Source organism: Thermobia domestica, chromosome 10 (genome assembly GCF_964235325.1).
Source record: "Thermobia domestica chromosome 10, izTheDome1.hap1.1, whole genome shotgun sequence".
Taxonomy (NCBI): Eukaryota; Metazoa; Arthropoda; class Insecta; order Zygentoma; family Lepismatidae; genus Thermobia; species Thermobia domestica.
Genome location: NC_137463.1, coordinates 95,170,271 through 95,196,121, shown reverse-complemented (window position 1 = coordinate 95,196,121; position 25,851 = coordinate 95,170,271). Strand labels below are relative to the sequence as shown.

The 25,851-nt window shown below is 34.5% G+C and overlaps 1 protein-coding gene across 4 annotated transcripts in view; it reads left to right on the top strand.

Moving 5' to 3' along the window:
- Window positions 1-25,851, top strand: part of LOC145662577 (putative fatty acyl-CoA reductase CG5065) — a 216,849-nt gene that overhangs the window by 116,867 nt on the left and 74,131 nt on the right. For all 4 annotated transcript variants that reach the window (XM_081728276.1, XM_081728273.1, XM_081728272.1 and 1 more), the window contains one exon: window positions 13,609-13,828. In XM_081728276.1, the coding sequence (XP_081584402.1) occupies window positions 13,619-13,828 (210 nt within the window). In that variant the 5' untranslated portion in view covers window positions 13,609-13,618. The remainder of the gene's footprint in view (window positions 1-13,608; window positions 13,829-25,851) is intronic.

The window sequence follows — 25,851 nt, the reverse complement described above, 5'->3', positions numbered from 1 at the left end:
TGGAGAGCTTCTCTGTAGTTACGGGGGATCACATGGAGAGACTTTGATCCCCCGCCAACAACTTTCTGAAAAAAATATCCCATATGTTGTACTATAGAGAATTTACACGAAAATGCTCAAAAACCGTGCTTTTATATTAACAATTTCCTGCGTTAAAACTCTCAGATCCCTCACTCGACTGAACCGGTATTCCAAACCCTGGAAGATCTGCCCTCACAGCAGACAATCCCTAAATCCGTACATGCTCAAAACACAACATTTATATGCTTTAAGGCAAGAAGACACACACATACATAAGAAAGAAACAATTCAGTATGGCACATCGAAATATAAATTAAATTAAGAATACACCTCATTTTAAAAACAAAAGGCAGGGAAAAGATAACAAAAATGTCGGTGTTGTCAACTTAGAAATTATTTCTACATAAATATATATATTTTTTTACATGCAAGGGTATTCGTCAATTACTGTGTATTAAAATGGATTTATTAAAGGTATTGAGCATCTACTCTACAGTGACAGTATGTTTTGCTCACTGAAAAAACAAAGGCCTTGATTACTGAAAAACCAGAGGTGGTATGGTGTACCACCGCATACCGTCTCACTTCGACTACTGGCTACATCCCTTGACTACAGAAAGCCCAAAAGACAGGTAGAAACAATTTCACAATGCTGCTGTTAGTAACGTAATAAGAAATGAACGAATTTTCCCGCTAGCGCCACGCTCAAGTGTATATCAACCCGGGGTTAATAGCTTCCTCATGGATGTGCATCTATATTTACTTTCAAGCGAGGATAGGAGAGAAGAAACTATGGCGATTCTGAAAAAGAAGAAAAAAGCCTTGAATCCAAGATTTCAGTACATTTACACGTTTCATGGTCCCTAAATACTGAGGAAAGGATTTTTGAATGCTCTTCTTTTGTCCATTCGTTCCGATAAATTGTTCACTTGCCTAAAATCCATGTCGTTCAATGTATCGCGACCAAATTTTAAACTTAAGATTTTTATAAGATTCTCTATGGAGGTTTCGAATTTTTTCCTACTTCAAAATTAGGATGTTCATTTAAGGGTGAAACTCAAAATTATCGTTTTTTTTTCTTGAAAACGGCTATACGATTTTGTCCCATACATCATTCTGTACTCCATATATAACTCATTTTCTAGGAAAAATCCAGAAGGCCTTAATTTACTCTTGGGATGAGTTGTTTTCGGAGAATTGTTACAAAAACTACTTCAGGTTATTATATGTTCATATTTCATAAATAAATATTTCATTTTAATCTAACAATATGGCATAGCTCATTAGTCCTGAAAAAATGACAAGAAGCAGCTTACTCTTGGGGTGAAATATTTCCAAACGATTTTCTCAAAAACGAGCTTAAGTGATTTTGTTCATATTCCATAAGTTAATATTTCATTAATAACATTACAATACAGAATAAGTAATTTCTTGGGAGTGAATTCCTTCTAGAAGATTTTGTCAAAGACGACTTCGGGCGATTTTCTTCATATTTTATAAATAAATATCTGCAATACGAGGTAAGTCATGTCTGAAGAAAAATCCACTTGGGAAGTGGTTTTCTTCGGACAAAATTTTCAGAAAGCTTTGTAATTTTGTTCATTATTTCACAATTAAATGTTTCAGTTGTAGAAATCTCATTTTTAATTTTTCTTATGTGGTTAATTATTTTTTAAATAATATTATCATATTTTGTTGTCAGTTCCGTATGTTGATTATATTTACTTAATTTTTCCAAGTTTTCGTTTACGCCAATTAGTTGGTCATGTCGTTATTTAACTAACTTAAATATGGGCGTAGTAATACTAATAAGTAAGTTTGTTTTTCATCGAAATGTATATATTTAGGAAAACGTTTCTAAGTTCCGTGAATTTATATTATTTTAATATTGCCTCATTCTAAATACTCGATTTCGTTATTTGTGATAAATATTTTCAAAATTACTCACTCAGAAGATTGGATGATTATTAAATGTAGGCGGATTATATTTATAGTCTTGTATATGTTTACATTTCTACATGTTTTAATGTAACGTTGCCGTGGAAGCGGGTGTGTGAACCCCTGATTTGCTGAATGCCTGGAGTCGAGACTAGGTAGTTGGTGGTGATTTTAAATGGAAGTCAGTCATACGTAATTTCCGTTCCTGAAGACATTTTGCAATTTTACTTATTTTAGCAGAAGTAGGGCTAAGACATGTTAGACATGAAATTTAATTATTGAATTCAAAAGAAACTATTGAACTGAAAATTTGAAAGAAAAATCCACTAAATAAAATAACTGGAAGAATATCTCAAGTGCAAAAGTACTTCTAAATTCTTGGGACCACACAGACTAAGATTTCATCAGTGGCATAATTTGTTTCTTATGCTTGCTGATTCGTAAATCTTAAACAGTACCGATACCGTAAGCTGAAACATTGTTTTGGTTGAAAGATTCTTCAAAATTAAGATAAAACTAGATATAAGTTTTAGAGCTTTTAATAGTGCAGTTCAGATTACTTTTACTAGACAGAATTTGAATTTTGAGAGCATGGAAAAGGCAACGAACATGAATCGTGGCTAGTTTTATTTTAGTCCCTCCTTCCACAGAGTGAAATGGCGATATTTCCGAGCATTGCACAATGTTTTACTATATCTAAATTATTAATATTTTGGCTGAATGAAAGTCTTGATGAATAAAAATGTAATTTTATGTTTTAATTTCATAACCTTAAATTTATAGTATTGACAAAATTCCTCAAACCAGTTTTAATCCGCACAATAATACTCATTATTCCACATGTATTCACAGTAGGTAAATATCAATGAAACAAATACATTTTAATGGATACTTTTATTATATTAGAATTGTTTTTTGCTGGTGTTTACAAAACAAATTCCAAGAAATATTTAGATCTGATTGCCTTTCTATTTTGATTCTGATACAGATGCATGTTTAGTGGTTCAAAAAAGATGGTTAGATTGTTGTTTGATAAGATCTGTTTAATTATAAGTAGTGAAATGTGAATTATAGAATGAATAGTACACGAGATCTCTGTTTATGTATGGGCCAATATTAGAGTAAAGTAGTGATGTATGTTATAATATGTGTAGAAAACATGCAAGGATACTATCTTATTTTTATTTGATATGTATATTAACTTGTATGTACCGAAAATAACAATTTCATAAATCATGCGTGTAAACACCTAATCACAACCTTATATGAAAATTATTGTATTTAAAATTTGAGAATTATGGAACATTGCCTAAGAAGAAATTGTATCATGAGGGTGTTCTAGAGGGTATGGTGATGGGAAAGAGAGGGAGGGGGCGAAGGAGACTACAATTAATGGATGATATAAAAACAGAAAGATCATACATGAAAACGAAGAGGTTAGTGGCGGACCGTGGATCATGGAAACTTCTCAGCTGCGGCAAGTGACCTGCCAATACGGGCAGAATACCTATGATGATGATGATGATGACATAACTATTGAATATCGATCATAACGACAACTATTAACAAAACTGTTAGTTAATTCATATCAGTTGTCACTAGAAGTTTATTGCACATTTCATTTTTCTTTTAAAATATCCATATACAGAATAATTCGCTGTGAATAAATATTAACCTAATTAGTACACAATTTTATTTCCATACTTAGCAAAATAATTTCTCTGAATTTTAGGAGTTATTCCATAAGAATTATTCGCCGTATTTTCTATGATGAGAAATTATTACTTTTTAACTAGTAGCAATAGAATTCATGTGCACAAAGACGAACGTAGTACATAATTTTCTGAATTATAAGTTGGCATATTTACAATAAATCAGATTTGCAGTTGCGAAAAAATAATAAATATTAATTTTTCTTTTAAGTAGTTGTTTGTTTTTAGCATTTGTAGGGATATATTTCCTAACAACTTCTAAAATGCCGGCCCCATATTAAATATCCAATTTACATAAATTACTAGATAGTTATTATTATTATCAGGACATGTACAGACTAAGTGGGTTACAGAGAAATAACTGCAGCACAACATGATATTAGTTCAAAAAATTGAAAAAAAAATCGCGTATTGGGATGATCTTTTGTTATAAATTGTAGCAATGAGTTAGAAAGATAATTTTTCAAGCAGTTTATAAACACTTCTGACCAGAGTATATACACTTGTTTATTAAAAACTAAATTCCAGTGTAACAGTTTCAACAACGTAACGTTGTCTTCATCAGACACTAACTGAAAGAGATATCTTAGAGCGCAGTTATTTATACTCCAACTTAGAGTATAAATAACTGGGCTCTAAGATATCTCTTTCAGTTAGTGTCTGATGAAGACAACGTTACGTTGTTGAAACTGTTACACTGGAATTTAGTTTTTAATAAACAAGTGTATATACTCTGGTCAGAAGTGTTTATTATTTCTTTAGTGAGTTCCAGAGTCGTGATGGATAGAGAAGCAGTTTATTATTTATTATTTTTCTTGTTCAATCTCAATTTGGAAAACAGTTTAATCATTATCATTATTAGGTCATATTTGAGTCATTTAAATTTTCAAGGGTTTCCATAGGATTTTTGAGAGGGTAAATTGCCCTTATCTCATTCCTTCTGAATTATCGCCTCCAGCAATAGTTCTACCTTTATTTATCATGCTATACTGATTGGAATACATTACCTTTCCTGTCACTTTACGCTAGACCAGTGGTTCTCAACCTTTTTTTGACTGACACATTTCCATGACATCGCGAAACCTTTGTTTGATATTTTTATTATAAATAATAATAATAATAATAATAATAATAATAATAATAATAATAATAATAATAATAATAATAATAATAATAATAATAATAATAATAATAATAATATCTATTATAATAGTGAAACCAATTAGTTTTTATAATGACTCTATATAGCACTGAACATTAATGCTACCGTTGCAACGCGTTGGAGGTGTTGACTGGTACAGTCTCTCTCGATTTCAACTAATTGTTATTAAATCCTTAATGAATTTTAAATTCAAAAATTTCTCGACACACTAATGGGACTGCTTGACATACCAGTGTGTTGCGACACATCGGTTGAGAACCACTGCGCTCGACCATTGTTTCTTAAACTGTTTTCAATTGCGAAACATTTTTATTAGTTACAATGTTCTATGGGCTATCCTAAAGCAAATTTATAAGTCTATATTTTTTCTACCTAATGATAAGTATAACGTAATTTTAGTGTTGTTGCAACCTTGGCAAAATTAGTAAAATCTGCTGGTAGACGTGTGCTAAAATCTCCCTGGTATTCTTTATGCTTAGAGAATATAATTGTATGCTGTACTTATATTTTAAAAATAATTTAAAAAAATAAAATTCTCTGAATTTTTCATTGGTATTAAGGGGACAGACTACTAAATATTTTTCAAAAACTAACAGCTTTTCTTTTGCCACTTTTTCGTAAGTGAAAAGAGATAATGAAATGTAACTTACCTCAGTAATACACAATGTTATTCTACACCCGAAAATACAAATCGGAAGAATTTTCAGTGTTGCCATCCATAGTGTGACAGTGTTTTACTGTGTAACCAGAATTTGAATTATCTAAAATCTAGGTTATAGCAGCGACTAGAAAAATGAACTCAACGGCAATTGATGACTCATTATGCAGTCTGTGTTCCTTGTTAATTACTTTTTAAATAATATTTGTATTTTAATTCTACTGATAATTAAAAAATATTCATTTCATACTCTTTATTACAAAATAAATACAAATATTATTTAAAAGATAATTAACAAGATACACAGACAGTATAATAAGTCATCAATTGCCGTTGAGTTCATTTTTCTAGTCGCTGCCTTAACTTAAATTTTTCTGTAATTGAAATTCTGGTGACTCTGTAATTTATATGGATGGCAACACTGAAAATTCTTCCGATTTGTATTTTCGGGTGTAGAATAACATTATCTATTACTGAGGTAAGTTACATTTCATTATCTCTTTTCACTTACGAAAAACTGGCAAAAGAAAAATTGTTAGCTTTTGAAAAGTATTTAGTAGTCTGCCCCCTTAAAGAATAAAATACTTATTAGTTTTTGTTTTACATAATTGAAGGGTATCGAGAATATTTTATGAAAAGAAATGAAATCTTTAAGTGTTACGTCCCATGGTTATGCCGGTTAGGCTAAAAGAAGCGGCGATGATGAGAAATGAATGAAATGGGGGAATGAAGAAAGTGGAAGGAAACAGAACCCCCCAAAAAACCATGCACACGATGTTTGTCCAAAAAGATCACTTGGCACGAACTGGGATCGAACCAAGGACCCCATGCACCTGAGGTGAATGCTATAACACTGAGCCACCGTGGTCCCGAGAATGTTTTATAATAATCCACATATATAAGCTATTCAAGGTTGTTTAAGCTTTATTAAATTGTATAATCTCTTATTTATATAATATACGTCTGGTTAAGATCCTTAGCTATAATATGTGATACGCAATTAAGCCGAATTTCATTTTTTTCTTCTTTTTTTTTGTACTAACGTTTAACTTACGGAATGACAAGAGCACATCTTAAGGCCCATTTATAGTTCACGAACTATAGTTTGAGAAACGTTGCGCTAGACTATTCAGCATAATCCCAGAAAAGGAGAGAAATATCTGATTAACTTCCATTCAATTAAATCCAACTATGTTCATAAATTGAGGATTGTTTCTGTAAGACTTGCTTTTAGAAAATAAAGAAAAAACAGGAGAGAAAAATTCAAGAGAACATTAGAAGGTAAATCCCAAATTTCAGCATATGGTACGCTGAAACAAGGGTGATTCTTAAGCATCTCACCAAAAATATTCACATCTCCGAATAACAAAACAAGTTTAGTTTTTTTTTTTTTTTAATTATCATTTTTGCAGAAAGCAAGTTTCGCAAAAGCGGTCCTCAATTGTCAATTGAATCGTAAGTAAGAAAGTAAAAACAATATATGCTTCCGAGATTTTTATACGTAAGTTTTTTTTTTTTTAAAAAGAAAGAAACCTGTTTCACTCTGATCATACAAAGATTACTTCGTTCTTATACATAGAACGAACATACAATCATTTATTTCTGTGTCTGCAACTTTCACATAAACTAACTACTTACTTCATTAGTTGATTTCAATGTTTATTCAGTACTTAATAAGTTGTTTGGTGTGATCCGTTTATTCAGTAGGGAAATGCTACAGCGTCAATTGTTTGAACAGAAAGAGAAAAAGCAAATAATTGAAACAACAGTATTTTTTTGTGATGATGAGTTTGTAAGTATTACGTCAGAGCAATGTATTAGCATGTCGTTCCATCTACATATTTCTTCCTCATTACATAATTTAAATAATTAACTAAATAGAAATCAACAATATAAATAACATGTAATGATTAAAGTATTAACAGCGTTGAATACCTGCGCCATCTTTAATTTCTAGCCCATTCATTTATACGGGGAATTATCTTTATATGTTTATTTTTAAAGTGAACTGGAATTTTATTTATGTGATCTTACTGATTTAATCTTCAAGTTTATTTAAATATTTCTTTTTTAAAAAATGAATTTACATTATACGCTAAGACATGGAAATAGGTTTGAAGAAGAAATAGTGAAATGCCATTTTATCTCAAGAAAACAAATCGATCTATACTAGGGATAGCCAAAATGTTTCGGAATTCGCATTCCGGATTCGGAAGTAAAAATTCCGGAATTGGCTATCCCTAATCTATACAGAAATATAAAATAGCATGTTTGTCTGTATGTGTGTCTGTCTGTCTCTCATCAGATTCTCGCATAAAAGGAGTCACCTAGAGCTACCAAATTTTGAACATAGAATTTCACCAGATCTAATAGCGTACGAAGCTGTATTTCGATATTCGACTCGAGGAGAGAATTGGGGTAACCAAAATTTATGCAAATATAATGAACCATAACGCCTGTGAGGTAGGCAACCCAATAGTTTCTCTCTCTCATCCATGTAGCATGGCTTTCATATTTTTGAATTATTTTGCATTAATCTTATTCTTCCCATGCAAAGAACGGGTATGTAAACTGGCCCTAGAATCGATAATGGTAATGTCGAAGACATTGACAGTCGTTATATACTTCACACATCTCTTTACATTCAAAGATTTTGCATAAATATTCTTTCCGTGCGTATAGCCTATAGCTTAATAATTTTTTAAGTATACGCGTATAGCATAGGCCCTATAGTATAAGCATGGTTCTTTCCGTGCGTATAGCCTACTGCCTTTCTGCTAGAAGACTATAAAACAAAGATGGCTCCTTATTCAACATCATTAAGAAACTTATAAACAATCTATTGCTGCACCAAACTGATGACACGGCATATTATATCCAATTCATCTATAACTTAAACAATTTTATCCCATATTTGGCTGCATTATACACAATTAAACTAAAGCAGAGACGAATGTAGAAGTGTCCGTAGAGGAAATCCGCTAGAAAAATACATTACTTTTTTTTTTTAATCTTGTTATGAGTTTTGGTGTATACATTTTTGTAAAATACTTTCTGAGAGAATAACGTAAAAGACTTTCTGGATTAGATACAACTTGACAGGTATGATTCGTATTTGTTTATTTGTTTTTTTTTTTAATATATAAATAAATTGCTAAAATGTTTAATGCACACTTTTTCTTTGCGAAACAAAATCTTATTTTGAAACAGGCATGTACTTCTGAGTGAAAGTGTAAATTATCCGGTCTCTCAATCAACGATGTCAACAAGTTGACAGGGAATACGGAAACATTTTTGTGTCTCGAAAGCAGTGATGTAAATTTTCCGGATTCCTGAAAATTTTCTGAAAATTTTCCGATTCATAAAAACATACTCCATTTATTCTTAGATCGTTGTTTAGCCGTAAAATTTATTTGTAATAAATATTATCTGAAAAAAGTTTCATGAAGTGAAAATCTAATGATTCTTCATTTCTGCAAAAATGTTTAAAATATTTCAATGTATTCTTCCCTCAAAATTCACCTCTGATCTCATAAAATCATATTTCGTCAGTTTAATATGAGTAAGACGAAATTTTCCAGAAACACAATAAAATCAAAGCATTTCTTATCTTCATAAGGAACTGGAACTTTTATGTTTTATCTAGTTATTTCGTTACATAAGCAGGCCTATATGTGAAGAAATAGTGGATTTTTTTTTTTTTTTTTTGAAATAGTTGATAAATTCACAAAGGTTTTCTTTTCGCTTTCTTGTTACATTTTAAACAATGGAATGGGATATTTGTACTCTACGAACTCTATTTGCGTTCCTTACACTTTACACACACACACACACACACACATATATATATATATATATATATATATATATATATATATATATATATATATATATATATAGAGAGAGAGAGAGAGAGAGAGAGAGAGATAGATATAGATATATGCATACATACATACATACATACATACACAGAAAGAGAGAAACACTATGTAAGTTTTTACTTGCCAACTCGAAATATTAAAAAATTTTCCGGGTCCCGAAAGCTAATTGGAAATTTATAATTTCTTGCTGTCTAACTTTTCTCTACAGAAATTCAATTTTATAGCTCAATGTGCAGCTAAATAGAGTGGAAAATTTTCCATTTAACATTACTATACATAATATTCAAAATTTTCCGAATTATGAAAAGTTTTTCCACTTGTTTCTACATCAGAACAAAAATTTTCCGATCCATGAATATTCCTTTCAGTTGTTTCTACAGAGAAATAAAACTTTCCGATTCATGAAAAGTTGTTTCACTTTTTGCTTCAAAATGATGAAAATTTTCCTACTTATAAAAAGCTTTTCAGTTTTCCATACACGACATTTTTTTTTTTTTTTTCGATTCATGAAAAATTGTTTCACTTCTTCCTACATAGTACCGGAAATTTTCTGAGCCAAGAAAATGTTCAGATTCCTTAAACGATCTTCCACTTTTTAACATTTCTATACATGAAGTCAATCAATTTTATGGTTATGGAGGAATTGTTACTTGATCACTGATATTTGTTTAGAACGGAAAAATTTCCGGGAAAATATAGGGGAACTTTTCCGGGAAATTTTCTGAAATGAAAAATTTTCCGCGGAAAATTCTTCACCTCACACCACTACTCGAAAGATACTAAACTCTTAATATGTGTATATGTATAAAAGAGTTTATCCACTGATTCAGTCATCAGTCATGACCAGATCTCCGAAAGTATTAGGCGGAGAACCTTAACATTTTGTATAAATATTATCGTTGTACTGTAGGCTGTAGATAAGATAGGATTTTTCGAGATAGTTTCCCAAGAGAGGAAACGCATCTTGAAGAAGATACGATCCCCCAAAAATTGGCGCGGCGATAAACCACTTTAGGACACACTCGTATGGGTTGTAAATGGACAACGGCTATCGAAGCCGATAATGGTGAAACATTGATAAAATCTTTCGCCAATACTTCCGCCAACCTAGGAAAAAATATAGAGAATAGAATAATTAACTGGGGCTCAGAAAGCGACAGCAACAAATGACTTCGTTTCCTTGTTGTGTCCTCTGGGAAAGGATCCATTTCTCGGCAGACGTGTCTTAGGATGGGTTGCACAGAGGCGTCATCACTGGTTGTTGTCACATGAATATACTCCTAATCAACTAAAACCATTATTGCAATGGAAGATTATGCTCTGTATTTGTTGGACTTCTTGGAGTATCGTGCATTGCGAATTGTCACCTGATCAAGTAGCAAAAACTTGAACATTTGCATAGAAAATTGAAAACGAGGAGTGAATCGCATGTGCATCAGAATATCGTGAAGCCACATGTTTCTAAAAAGTCGCCCTTGATCATGGACGTCTCTGGCGGGGGGACGAGGGGGACGCGTCCCCCCAATATTTTGAAGTACAAAATATTCCATATTTTATTCTAATTTAATTTATTTACTAACGACCGTATTTGGAATATAATATTCAGGCTGTGAAACGATTATAACAGAATTCGGAGTTCTCAGGGGGTCCGGGAAAGTAACAAATGGAATCAAAGGTAGTACATAGCTTGGGTTAGGTGGTAATATTTAAATAGCTTTTTTATGTCCCCCCCAAAAAAAAAAATTACATGCCAGAGACGCCAGTGCCCTTGATGCCATTATCCGACTTAAACTGCAAACGACAATGTATTTTTTTGCGTATTCCTCGGACATTGCACTGTCAAATTACCATTTAATCCATCAGTTAGACAACCATCTGTTGGGACGGTGGTTCCTAACCCTCAATGAAGTGATTCATATACTGGAAGGCACTTTTCGTTCACATTCCGCTGAATTCTACTAGCGTGAGATTCACAGCCTGAACGAAATTAAGGATTAGGTTATTAGAATGATGAAGTGGGCCTCATAAGAGTGTAATGTTGATTCGTCCATTCGGTCATTACTCCACTTGATAAACCTTGAATTAAAGTGTGTGTGTGTGTGTGTGTTTAGCAAAGAATAACTAGAGCAATTATCTTTGCCCAATTCATTAATAGAATCAATCCGTTAAAACCTTCACAGGGACGGTGACGTTAACAGTGACTATTCATATCCCATTTTCTACTATTGAGACAAACGTGTATAATTGTAGAATGCAAGAAATTACACCTTGCGCTGTTAGATGGCAGCACATATCCTTGGACGAAATTGAAACTTTGTGAGATCCTCTTGACTGTCTTTAGCAAGAGTTTATTTCTTTTAATTTCAACTCTTTCTTGTTTTCAAGCTACGTGTTATTATATGTTATGCCTTTCTCTTTGTAGGGTCAAAGTCCGATACAACATTGAGGTAAATAATAATAATAATAATAATAATAAGTCCAACATGGAAACTGTAAACTCAAATGTGTTCGGGAGACTTATTCTGCGATAATCTATTTTGTATAGGCCTACCTTTACTTATTTTTGAATTTAGTCTTCTGTGTTTGCATGTAGGAATGCAAGTGAATAATTATGGAAAATAGGTTTTAAAATATCTCTATAGGCAAAAATGTTTCCATTCATAGATTTACAAGCAGCAGCGCCTCTTGATGGAAATTACATTGATAAAACATTTAATTTTATCGCTAAAAGCTAAAAGAAGAAAGCTTCACGCAGCCTCAGAATGTTGTAAAGAAGAATTAGCATAATAGGTGGGCTTTCAGCTTTTGTAGCGATAACATTTTAATTATTGCCGATGTATCCTTCGACAAAAGTGTCACCATTCTTTGCAAAGATTTCATAATAACGAAGAGTGTATGTCCCTGTTTGCTGCAACCCTACTATCGATAGAGTTCCTCTAATCGAGGGTAAAAGTGAGTGGAACGAGGAAGTGTGCCGTTCTCCCACTTCCAAAAAAATATCAATGGCGCCCCTCCAGTTCCTAAATATACTATGGTCAAAAATAGGCACGGGGGGCAGCGTGACGTCATCCGTCCCATACCTTTCCAGATCCACATTTATCCCCGCCTCTGATATAAAATTGAGAGTTCAGCCTTTTATGAACGAAGCTGTAATTTAGAGAGCTGCACGGGCCGGGCTTGGGCGGGCCGACACTGATTTCTCTTCAGGTCGGGCCGGGCTGGGGCCGATTAATTGCAATTCTTTAAACGATAATTAGAATAAATGCAAACGTTAAAGAAGTGTGCCCGTGAAAAATGTTACAAAAATGAAACTTTTAAAATTTGTCGGGTCCGGGCCGGGCTTGGGCCAAGAATTTTTAAAAACTTATCGGGCCGGGCTGGGCTCGGGCCGCTAATCTCCAAAACTTTTTGGACTCGGGCTGGGCCGGGCCTGGGTACATTCGGGCTGGATTGGGCTCGGGCCGAAAAATTCGGCCCGTGCAGGTCTCTACTCAATTCCATTGTCTTGGATACATTTGAACTCGTGCGTAGAGCGCCGTGGTAGACTCAATTTTACCATATTGGCCTCTGGTTGTGCGTAATCCCAGCTTCGGTTATAACGATACTGGTTCTTAATCACATTAATATTGAGCCATTAAAATACATCAGTTTATCTTTTTGCACACTTAGTTTAATAAATATATAAGAGAAGTGTACATTTTATTTATACACACTTTTCCAAGATGTCTACATACTTAACTCATTAATTCTATTTATTTTTGTTGTCATGACGAAGACATAGAGATTTGTGATTACATAAAAACATTTGAATAATCTTTTTATATATTAACCTTATAACTATATTATTTCTTTTTCTTTCTCTTCTTCTAATAGCCGATTCAGCCTAGTACCTATTTAAAATGCATAATGGCCCAAATTTACAAGTAAATAATAATTTACAAGTAAAAAATATACAACATACTGTTGTACGGTTGTCATCAAGTCCTCTACGTTAGTATAAATAACATAAACGTAGGGTGTCAAGTAAAAACCCAGTTTGGATATATATTTAAGAAAAATAATAATAATAACCTAATATATTCAACTTTTAATGCATTTCGGTGCATTTTCATCCAATTTCTCGCACATTTTTGGTAATCTTTACGGTTTATAAATATTTAATATGTTTTATTGAATATAGAATATTTTTTTTTTTTTTTTTTTTTTTTTTTTTTTTTTTTTTTACCCTCTCCACAGAATATTGAATATGGATTCGTCAGCAAAGCGCAATGTGACAATTCCGGAGTTCTTCCGTGGAACGAACGTCCTTGTAACTGGCGCCACAGGTTTCATGGGGAAAGTTCTTGTAGAGAAGCTCCTAAGGTCATGTCCGGACATCGAAAATATTTACATTTTAGCAAGAAACAAAGAAGGTGTCAAGGCCACTTCACGACTGCAAGAAATTACGAACGTGCCGGTAAGTACATTAAAGATGTATATTTATCCTCTTGTGTCCTGTTAAGGAATAAACATTTCGTTAAGGTATTTTTACAGGGCCATTGTATATCTCTTAATTATCACATCCAGTGTTCGAAGTGGAAAAAAAGCAGAGGCGGTATGTTTCATTACGATTTTGACTCGACATACCGCTTACCTAAACGCTGAAATACAGTGAGGGTATGTTGCCTAAAAGATTGCATTTCTATTTACATAATGACTGAAAATCAATGGACAGCTTCTCTTTAGTTACGGGAGGAGGGGCATGAAGAGACTTTAATCCATAGCCAATAACTTCCTGAAAAAAAAATAAAAAATATTATATTACAGTTGAGCGTCGGTTATCCGAAGTAATAGGGGGACATGGGTGTTCGGAAAACTGGTTTGTTCGGATAATCGAACTGTACATGTTCATTTGCCAAAAAGAAGTACTGTACGGTAAATTTATTCATAAAAAGAAGTGTGCTGATTGTTGAAACACAGCGACTGGCGGCTTGGCCGGTCAGCAGCGCCTTATGAAGGCCCCATTAGAAGCAATGTTCCGCCAGCGGTGGCTCAGTGCGGCGACTACTGTGGGAAACTTGGTTTGGGAGTGAGGGGGATGATGGACGGTAGGGTGGGAGAGTAACAGGTGCGAGCGAGTACACAGTTCGGTTAAGCGGTCGTTCGGTTGACCGACGTTCGGATAATCGACGCTCTACTGTATGTAGTATTATAGAGAATTATACACGAAAATGAACAAAAACCGAGTTTTAATATTTACAATTTCCTGCGGGAAATCTCCCGGAACCAACTCGAATGTAGGGGTAGGTCCTATATCAAACCCCCGTAAGATCCGCCCCCACAGCAGACAACCCCTAAATCCACCCATGCTCAAAACACGACAATTATATGTATTGAGACAAGAAGACACACACATAGCACACTATACTTGAATACAAATGAAGAAATTTGTTAGTGTGGTTATATAGTTAGCGTCGCGCCTTTGGCACGGGAGACCGTGTTCAATTCCCGGTGATAGTTCATGTGGTTTGGATTCCATGTTAAGCAGTGGGTCCGCGTCTCATATAGCTTCGGTGCTGAACAAGACGCTAAACTACTAATCAAACAACATATCCATTATATATTAAGTCGTTATAACAGTGATTTGATGTCCCAAAATCTATTCTCCAACTGTAAATCTTTAGCGTAAGCTAGTATATTCACGTATATTTCCTAATTCACAAGTTCTAAGAAGTATAAAGGCTAGCCGCCATCAAATAACAAACCTTATCTTTCCATTGTGTTTATATGGAGTGACAATATTCACAATAATTGAATCAGCTTCAAGATATTAATACCCAAACTTTGCCCAAAGATAAATTGAATCAATAATTAGAGAATGATTCGTGCACTTTTTGAGTATTTTGTTCTATTCATTGTATATACAAAGCACCTAATTTAACTCCTCACAAGCATGCTTCCACCAACGATGAAAGAAACAAAATACCACCAAAGTGCACGGAATGTTGTCTAATTATTGATTCAATTTGTCTTTGGATAGTCGGAATGGAATATTCAGCGGCTGTCAGCACACAGCAATCCACGATGACTCGCGTGACGCACAACAAAGTGACTATTTTCCTTGAGGTTTCAAGAACTTAATTTTCTGATGAGAACTGCATAATTAATAGGATATTGCCGTTTCCTACTGAGTTGACTTGAACAAATTTAATGTTCGGATACTTTCACTTTGACACAACCAGTGGCGGATCTAGAAGGTGAGAACAGGGAGACCAACCAGAACCCAGACTATGACAGGTATGGCGATCATGAGTTTATATAAACTTTCAAAAATATTTAAATAATAGCTAAAATTATTTTTGTCACTCAGAAAACAGGCCCAGGCTAGATCCGCCACTGGTATAGCTATAAAACATATCTAGATATCTTGTTAGTACCATTAGAAAGCTTAGGTTCTGTACACTACCTGTCATAGTCTGTATTAATAGGAAGTATCTCGTGCTTTCGTTTAAAATTACTTTAACGTATTTAAACTCGTCTGCAAGGGAACCCAAACAGTTCGACATATTAATGAATGCGCGGGGTAAATTAAGACAGTCTAAACAACGAGTCGTTGTTAAGATATGGGAACGGGGAACGTAGTGCTTACAAATATGACATAGACCAGGGGTAAAAGTGAATTGGAAAAGATAGCGGGACGATAGGTAGCGGCATGACGTCACGCCGTCCCCCTGCCTATTTTTGCTCATTGTAATTTTTTAGGAAACTGGGGGGACGCCGTACATATTTTTGAAGGTGAGCGGACGACGTCCCCCTGCGTTCCTCCTCACTTTCACTCCTGGCATAGACTGTTCTGTAGTTAAGAGAGATAGCATATGCAAATAAAGTTAGAATATAATGGAAGCTAGCTTATAATGGTAGGGATTATGAAGATTTAGATGGAAGATTGATTGAAGATAAAGATTGATTGTGTATACCAAGATTATTGTAATTGTGGAGTAAGATTGGTATAGAGAACTGTGTTATAGATAAAGGCACAGATTAAGAATAAAGATATAGGCATAATTCAAGTATGTGCATCTTTTGTGTTTAGTTTTTTTATTTTAGTTTTTTTAACAGTTGTTCCGGAAGTTCTTTGGTGAAATCTTATGCTTGGAAGATAAGGAAAGTGACGGGCCTCGTTCAGTTGTTGGTGACTATGAATTGAAGGTGATTTCGAAGCAGATTCGTAGAAAATGACACAAGAAGTTACAAAGGAACTCAGCGGTAATCATTTAACCAGTTGGAGAAACTAGAAAAGGTGCATAAACTGAATGAGCACCAAATAAATAAGAGTTTTGAATTTTGCTCTAATCCTGCTCCCACGATATAAAAGCGATCTGTTTCACATAGATATACATCCAAGGAAAACTTAATTTTGTTTGGCAACTGACATTCTATCAGCTGCTGAATCGCGCTTCTGTTCCTAAAATGTTTCTAGCGTCGATGTTGCATTCGAAGAAGTATAGTGATTATGAAGTGCTTCGTGGCTGCACTAACCCACAACAACTTACTCAATCCAGGCGAATTCAATGATTTAGGAAACTGACGAAATGTACCAAAAACTACAATGTCTATGTCAACCATTGGCCAACAGCAAAAGACTAATCAACGTATACGACAGTGATATGAATAACCAAACAGCACTGCAAAAGTTACATGTGATGTGAAGGGGAACAATGCCCTATCCACCACTCGTCAGACCTTGCCCACTGGATTCCTTTTCCAAAGTCTGGAGGTGTTCTTCTGAAGTCACGTCTTCAACAACCAAGACAGTGATCATGACGCCTTCAAGGACTTTATCAGCCCAGCACAACGAAGTTTTATATTACTGGGATTCTATAGTAGACAGACTTGCGCTGAATATGATATTTTGTTCATCTAATTCTTCCCAGCTTCTAGCAACTTATGGCAGTTTGGACTCATGGTTCAAAATCCTTCATTAATTTCACAATAACCTGAAATATCAGGATTTCTCAACCATTCACAATCTAAGACTAACGGTATAACTTTCTATAACTGAGTGAGGTGGGGGCTTCGGGTGTTCGTCATATATTCAAGCAAAGATCAAAACAAATATATATTTAGATTATGAGGAGTCCTAGCAAACTTTGCAAAGGGTCGGGCCCCCTTTGGCCTCCAAACATTGGTTCCCATATATATACTAAGTTCGTTTTCACTTGAATCCAAGAACATAATTTTGTTTCACCTAATCACATAATAAAGAGTGACATGTATACTTAACGCTTTATCTGAAATTTCAGAATATCTGTTTCTTACACCTTTAGTAATTGTTAAACTATATGAAGTAGTTCAGTCTGATACGAAATTTCGTAGGCTTTTAGTTTACTCATTACTTACTGGTGAATCGCGAACCATAGGTTGAGGGTCGGTGCGATATATATTAACTAACTAACTCTATGGTCTATGGAACCTGGAAGTTCAATACCGCGTTCACAAAAGCTCTCCACTGACTTCTGTCCTTAGCCAATTGGATCCAGTTTCTACTTTGTATTCCTATTTCTGAGAGATCCATCTTGTCCTTTCATCTGCGCCTAGGTCTTCTAATGGTCGTTTTCCGGTTGGTCTTCCAGTTAAGATTTTGAAAGCGTTCCTGCTTTCTTCCATCCTGGTTACATGACCTGCCCAATTGAGCCTCCTAGATTTGATGACCCTAACATCGTTGGGTAAACCTTATAAATTACACAGTTCCTCGTTATGAAGTTTCTGCCATTCCCCATTCCCGTTTCTCTTGGGTACGAATATTCGTCTCAGGGTTTTGTTCTCAAATACTTTTAATCTATGTTCTTCCTTCCGAGTAAGCGACCGTGTTTCGCAACCATACAGAACAACAGGCATGATTGTCGTTTTTTTATATTTTAAGCTTCAAATTCCTCGACAGAATTCGCGACGACAAGAGATTTTGAACTAAATAATAACACGAATTTCCTGCTTTAGTCGACATGTAATTTCTTCGTGAATATGATTTTCGTTTGAATGTATCCATTTTCTAACAAGTATTATTCGATATTTTATCGCACACATAATTTGCCGTATTACGATCCCGACGAACTTCCATGCATTTAGTTTTCTCTGCATGTACTTCTAAACCCACGTCCCTGCAAGCATTTAATAAGACCTCTGCATTTCTTTCTGTTGTTCTCCTATCATCCTCTATTAAATTTACATCATTAGCATATGCCATAATCTGGTAAATCCCATTCAACTCGAGACCATGATTGCTATCTTTGATTTTCCTTATAGCGTATTCCAGGACAAAGTTGAATAATAATGGCGACAATGCATCTCCTTGTTTCAGGCCATTCTCGACGTGAAAGATCGCGGATAAAAATTTTTCCTACCCGGACTTTACTTTGGGATTCATTTAAACATATCTTAATTAATCTAATTAGCTTTCTCGGTATTCCAAATTCTGTAAGAATGTTGTACAATGCTTCTGTCCTAAACGAATCGTAAGCCTTTCTAAAATCAATAAATAGTTGATGTGCCGGGGTATTGTATTCCCACTTCTCTTCGAGTATTTGTCGAATGGTAAATATTTGGTCGTTAGTTGATCGATTTCGTCTAAATACGCAGTGATAATCTCCAATAATTTCATCTGCATATAGGGTCAATCATATATTAATTCATCGTTTAAATGTACAAGTATTGCAAATAAACACGTGAACTACACCCAGAACAACAGCAAAATTCAACTTCAAAATTACACATACTTATTTGCCTTCCACTCATATCAAATGATTTCGCTAGCACGTATCTAATCAATTAATCCAGCTTTTTGGGTATTCTTTAAAGAGCTTTAAACGATACGAATGTGAAGAGAATAAAATTCTGTAAGATCTATATATAAGAATATCTATTATATAAAATATAATGATTGACAAATGACAAAATAGCCAGCAGAGCCGTAGCTAGAGATTTCAGCGCCCGGGACGAAGTAGAATTTGGCGCCCCCTATACTCACCATACCAAACCTTTGCCTCTCTCTCTTTTTTTTTTTCTTTTTTGTTTGTTTGAATATAACAGGAGCAGCTTTTGTTGTTACGCTCTGCTGAATTTTTAAAAAGCTGCTTGCAACATCCAAAAACGATCATTACAAATAAGAACTGTTTTCAAGAGGCTTTTTGGACTAAAACTTCACAAAACTACCTTGGTTGTATACAAATCTACTTGGAGAGCAGTTATGAAAATTTACAGCTATTTACGTTTCATACTATCGACAAGAAGTGGAATTTCAATACATTAGAAACTATGTCCTTTAAAAATGTTGAAATAGGTTACAGCATTAATTTCTAGTAATAATTGTAAACTTTTGTAATTTTATTTTGTATATGGCCGCACAAATAGCATTTTAATTTCGATTCGTTTGACCAGCAATTAAACGGGTTGAATTTGTTGATGATAGACTTTCTTTTATTACTCTTAAGGGTTGGTGGTGTGATATTATTGCTTTAAGTGTGTATGCCCCAACAGAAGATAAGGATGATGATATAAAAGAGTATTTACGAAGAAGTAGTAGAACAAGTATTTGTCCAACTACCGCGATACCATATGAAAATTCTATTAGGGGATTTCAATGCAAAAGGGAAAGAAAGTTTGCATAACGAAAGTAATGACAATGGCCTTGGAATCGTGTCCTTTGCAATATACAAAACCTTATCGTGAAGAGCACAAAATTCCCACATCGCGATGTCCATAAATACACATGGACCCCGCCAGATGGAAGAACACACAATCAAATTGATCACGTATTAGCAGATAGAAAAAGACAGTCTAGCATAATTGATGTTCGGTCATTCAGAGGACCTGACTGTGACACTGATCACTATCTGGTAGCAGCGATAATGAGAGAGGTTATCGTTGAATTTCTTTGACGATTTGCTTAACACGGAGCCAAAAACTAATGTTCGCGGGGAAAGGGAAATGCATACAAAAGAACCATCCCTATAACGAAATTAAAGAAACACAAATCTCCTGGTATAGATGGAATTCCGACTGAGTTAATTTTAACTGGATTGGGAAATTTTGGAACAAGATACACAAACTTTTTCTCCTTATCTGGAACAGGGAGGAATTACCACAAGAGTGGAAAGAATGAATGATTGTTCCAATTCAAAAGAAAGGCGACAAAGCTGATTGTAATAATTTTCGATGCATTTCTCTTGTGTGAACATCCTATAAAATCCTCTCAAACATTCTGTTAGCAAGATTGGTCCCATACGCAGATGAAATTATTGGAGGTTATCAGTGTGGATTTAAGAGAAATCAATCATCTATCGATAAGATACCTACCATTTAACAAATACTTGAAATGAAATAGGAATACCATACTCCGGTACATCAATTACATATTGATTTTAGGAAGGCTTACGAGTATTTTAGGAAAGAAACATTGTACAACATTTTTTCAGAATTTGCAATATCGAAAAAAGCTAGTTAGATACGGTATGTTTAAATGAATTCCAAAGTAAAGTTCGAGTAGGAAAATTCTTGTCTACGAGCTTCCTTGTCGAGAATGGCCTGAAACAACGAGAGCGTTGTCGACATTATTATTCAACTTTATTCTGGAGTATGCTATAACGAAAACCAAAGATAGCAATAAGAGCCTAGAGCTAAATGGTATTCACCGGGTTATGGCGTATCCTGATGATGTAAATCTGATAGGAGGTGATAGGAGAACATAGAAATAAATTCAGAGGCCTTTTTAAACGCTTGCAGGTTTAGTAAATGCAGAAAAAACTAAATACATGGAAGTTCGCTGGGATCGTAATACTGCAAATTATGGATGCGTCAAAGTATCAAATAATACTTTCGATAAAGTGGATACTTTCAAGTATCTAGAATCAAAATCATATCAACGAAGAAATTAAATGTCAACTGAAAGCAGGGAATTCGTGTTATTATTCAGTTCAAAAGCTTTTGTCGTCGCAAATTCTGTCGAGGAATTTGAAGCTTATATAAATCGATAATCATGCCTGTTGTTCTGTATGGTTGCGAAGCATGGCCACTTACTTTAAGGTAAGAATGTAGACTGAAAGTATTTGAGAATAAAATCCTGAGACAAATATTCCGACCCAAAAGAAGGGCAATATGTTGTGGCGGAAACTTCATAACGAGGAATTGCATAATTTATACCCTCTACCAAACATTGTTCGAGTCATCAAATCTAGGATACTCAGAGGGGCACGTCATGTAGAGAGAGTGGAAGAAAGTAAGAAATCTTTCAAAGTTTTAACTGAAAATCCAATAGGAAAACGTCCAGTAGGAAGGCCTACGCCCAGATGGGAAGACATTATTAAGATGAATCTCACGACTGGATCCAACTGGGTAAGAATAGAAGTCATTTAGAGGCTTTATTTACGCGACATTAAACTTCCGGTTTTCATAGGCCATTGAGTTATTTAGTAAGATTTTTACGGTTAAGGATATGTTTAATGTTTGTATTTAAAATCCAAAGTATAGTTTGTCTACTACATGTTTAAAATTATAGTAATTACTTAATTTCTTAATGAATAGAAATTCTGAATTTAAGATTACTTATTATTAATTAGCATATTAAAAGTACGTACGTACACACACACACACACACACACACATATATATATATATATATATATATATATATATATATATATATATATATATATATATATATATATATATATATATATATATATCGTATGTATGTAGATAGATAAAACAAATATATGGATATGCACAGAAAAATATCCTGGCGATACATGTACCATAGTTGATAGAGAAATGATCCCAATAAATTTCTTCAAATTGGAAGCATTTTATATAGGATAGGTGGGGGAAATCGGATCAGTCAAAAACAACCCCATGTGATTGGACGTTAAAAGAATACTCTTTGTGTCGATGTGGGGCACATTGTAGTGCCACCTCTCAGAAGAAATTGGTACTAACGGAAGACGCTGTTGACTTGACGTCCCCCCACTGTTGATTGGACGTCCCAAGCACTAACGATGCACTAACGATTGCACTAGAAGAGGTCAATAGTGCTTTTGAATTTGGCGGTAATTTGACGCAATGAAAAATTCCCCATGCATTTCTTATGGGAGTTTCGTGACTTTTAACTCCCATACATTCCACATTTGTTTACATTCCACCGTTAGTTATTTTCAAGGGCAAGGTACTGAAAGTTGAATATCGTGATGGTATGCCACCAGGATTCGGCGTGTGCATGACAGGATCAGGATGGGTGAACAAGGAAGCTTTCATGGTGTGGGTGGAACATCTTCACAAACATCGAAGTTATTTTAATTATGGATGGACATTGTTCACACACATTTCTGTCTGTAATAGACGTGTGAGAAAAATATGATATAGAAGTGTTGTTGTTGCCACTTCACACAACACATGTTCTGCAACCGCTTGATGTTCGTGTTTTTAAGCCATTCAAGATTTATTTCAATCAGCAGGCAAAAAAAAGCGGCATTTGCATATCACAATCATGTGAGGTGCAGGTAACCAGAGCCGAAACTACTGTTACCTAAGAACACCAACACAAATAATAAAAAAAAATCAATAAAGTGGAGTGGCTGGGAATATTCAAATTAACAGAGATATTTACATAAAATGCAAATAACTTACTTCTGAAATCATTTCTTCCCTCTTGGAGATAATGGTACTCTCCTGCAAGAGCCGCCACTGCCACAAAGTTTAAAGTCGGTAGAGCATAAAGTTTTAGTAAATGAGAACAGCAGATCTCAGGGTTATCTGCATAACAGCCATGGTCAAGATGCTACTATAGTGAGTTGTTTATGAATTACCAAAAAGGTTAAAAGAAAAAAAATCTATACGTTTTAAATTAACAGGTAGCAGCCTGTTTTGAACTCACTATACTCATGACTGTTATTACGGTTCCTTGGGCATTAATATTCTCTCTGGGCCCCATTCAGAGAGCCGGTCAGACATACCAAAAACACGGGAAAATGCTTCCTTGTATCATACTCCTGAAAAACAAACATTCTCATTAGCAGTAGACACTCACCCTGCAGCAAAATTGAGTTGAACACAAATTATGGATAGAGATGTTGTTTTATTTCCAATATAAGACACATTTAGATGGGAGCTGTCGAGGTATATTCACTCCAATACACTCACACATTATTTTTCCTGTGGTTGTGCACTACTATACCACATACACAATTTATATATATATATATATATATATATATATATATATATATATATATATATATATATATATTTATATATATACAACACTTCTTTACGAAATTGAAAATAACACTGAAAGAGGGGAGGACAAAAACTTGATAAATAAGGTCTGGTTGACCTTTGTAATTAAAAAAATATATATACAGATTCTTAACTCCTCATTTTTGATGAGTTTATGGTCTCTGACTGTCTCAGAGAGGAGTTATCAATATTACACAAAAATTTTTTATCTTGTAATAACAAGTTAATTGACGAAACACAAATGTAACTGGTTAACTAGCATAGTTTCTCGTGGAACAGTTCCTGTAGTTGAAACAGACGGTTAAACACGCACACAGTTCTAGTTCCACGTCACTATGTCCTTCCACATTTCTATTCCACCACTGGAGGTTAAGAGTCCTTCACAATGTTAAAAGACTGGATAATGAAGTTTCTTGGCGCGGACATATGATATGTCCATGAATGCCAGCAAATACAAATGCTGGTAACCTTGTACAAAAGTCCAAGGAAGGCTCTGTGTTAAAAGACGATACAGGCCTTTTTAACTATCTCTACTAGAGATGTTTCACGTTACTTGTTCCAATAACATACTTAAAATGAAAATGCTTCCCCATATTTACTAGTGGGGTTTTTAAATAAGATATCCACTTATCTATACGTGACGGTTAGCACTTTAAAAAAATAAAAGTTACAAATGATTTCAATAGTTAAGTTCCATGATCACTTGCAGTTAGTTGTATGTCTTAGTCGCAAACACTGCAGATATGTGCTCTGGTTAACACATACTTAGTACACTCGAAAGTGATATGTAAAAGTTAAATTCACTACACACACGAGTTTCTGGTATGTCACGGGAATATCCACGGGGACTATGTCCACACGTCTTCCCGGGTTAGCCGCCACTGATATGTAAGAGACGATATTTTACATGTTATCACCACTGAATACAAGAACGAACTCCCTTGTTTTCCCCAGAAAACAAGTATATCTATCGCACAAAACCAGGAAAGGACGAAACTCGCCTCCTTTAGAGTCTCTGACAAAGGTTTTTGTGCCTTCTGGCTATCTTCTGGGTGGTCCTTTCTGCAGAAACACCAGTTCAGCCGCTTCTGGTTGCAAATTCAACCCTTCACCCCTTTGACAGGTGCTGCTCTTTGTAAATGACGGAGAATTTGGAACCTTCTGCTCCCAGCAGAAGTCTATGAGAGTTTTTAAACAATATGTTTATCTTCACTTATTACACACTTATTGAATAGAAAAATACATGTTAAAATACACAGAAATAAAGAACAATATTCATACAATACATTGTTAAGCTATACAGAAACTGTCATCTCTCCCAGAAGCAGAAGTAAGCCCAATTTCCTGCGGCTGTCCTTCAAGCTGTCTGCTACTAATGGCAACCATGTTTGTATGGAGAGGGATAGAGGAAAACATCTTTGTTTATTTTTATTTTTGATAATTACAAGATCCAAATGTCTTGTACGAATAAGGATCACGCTAATAAAATAAAACAGGAATTTTGTACGGTATTTCCAAGAACGATTTGAGCGTAATACGTTAATATTAATATTATACATAGAAAATAAGTCAAAATAGAGTAAAACATTGTAAATTGGTGTTGCATCTTGGGAAAAAACTAAAGGTCCGCTCGCTGACTTTACCGGTCCTGGGTGAAGAGGGGGGCGGAAGAGACGCTAGAGCTAGCTACATAGAAACTCACACCTATAGAAATCTAAAAACTCACATGTAGAAGCTAAAATTTTTATGACTTTTGAAACAATAGAAGTGGTGTGTCTCTACCCACTGTTACCAAGTCAGTGTGATTCCACTAAGGAAGTTTGTAGGATACTTCCTGTGTATAATGAGTCTTATTTTAGTTCCTCTTCTGGTGATTTCTTTACATGGTGAGTTTGTGAGGACCTCACATATCGAAGTCTAGGCGACAAGAAGTCGGGAAAGAAAAAAAACTTCTCTCAGCGCTCGCTCTGTCTTCCAGCGTTCAAAAATCCATGCATGATTCCCATAGAATCTGCCTATTTCTTCTTTAATTAATCCTTCGTAGAGGATTTTAATATAATTCTTCCTTCATCCCCATTTATGATATATATTATACAATGACTCGGTAATTAGATGCAACCCGTAAATACAATATAACTAGCCTATAAAGGAAATAAACACAATTGAATAAATACAATATTATACAATATTGTATTAATATTTCCGTACTACGCTCGG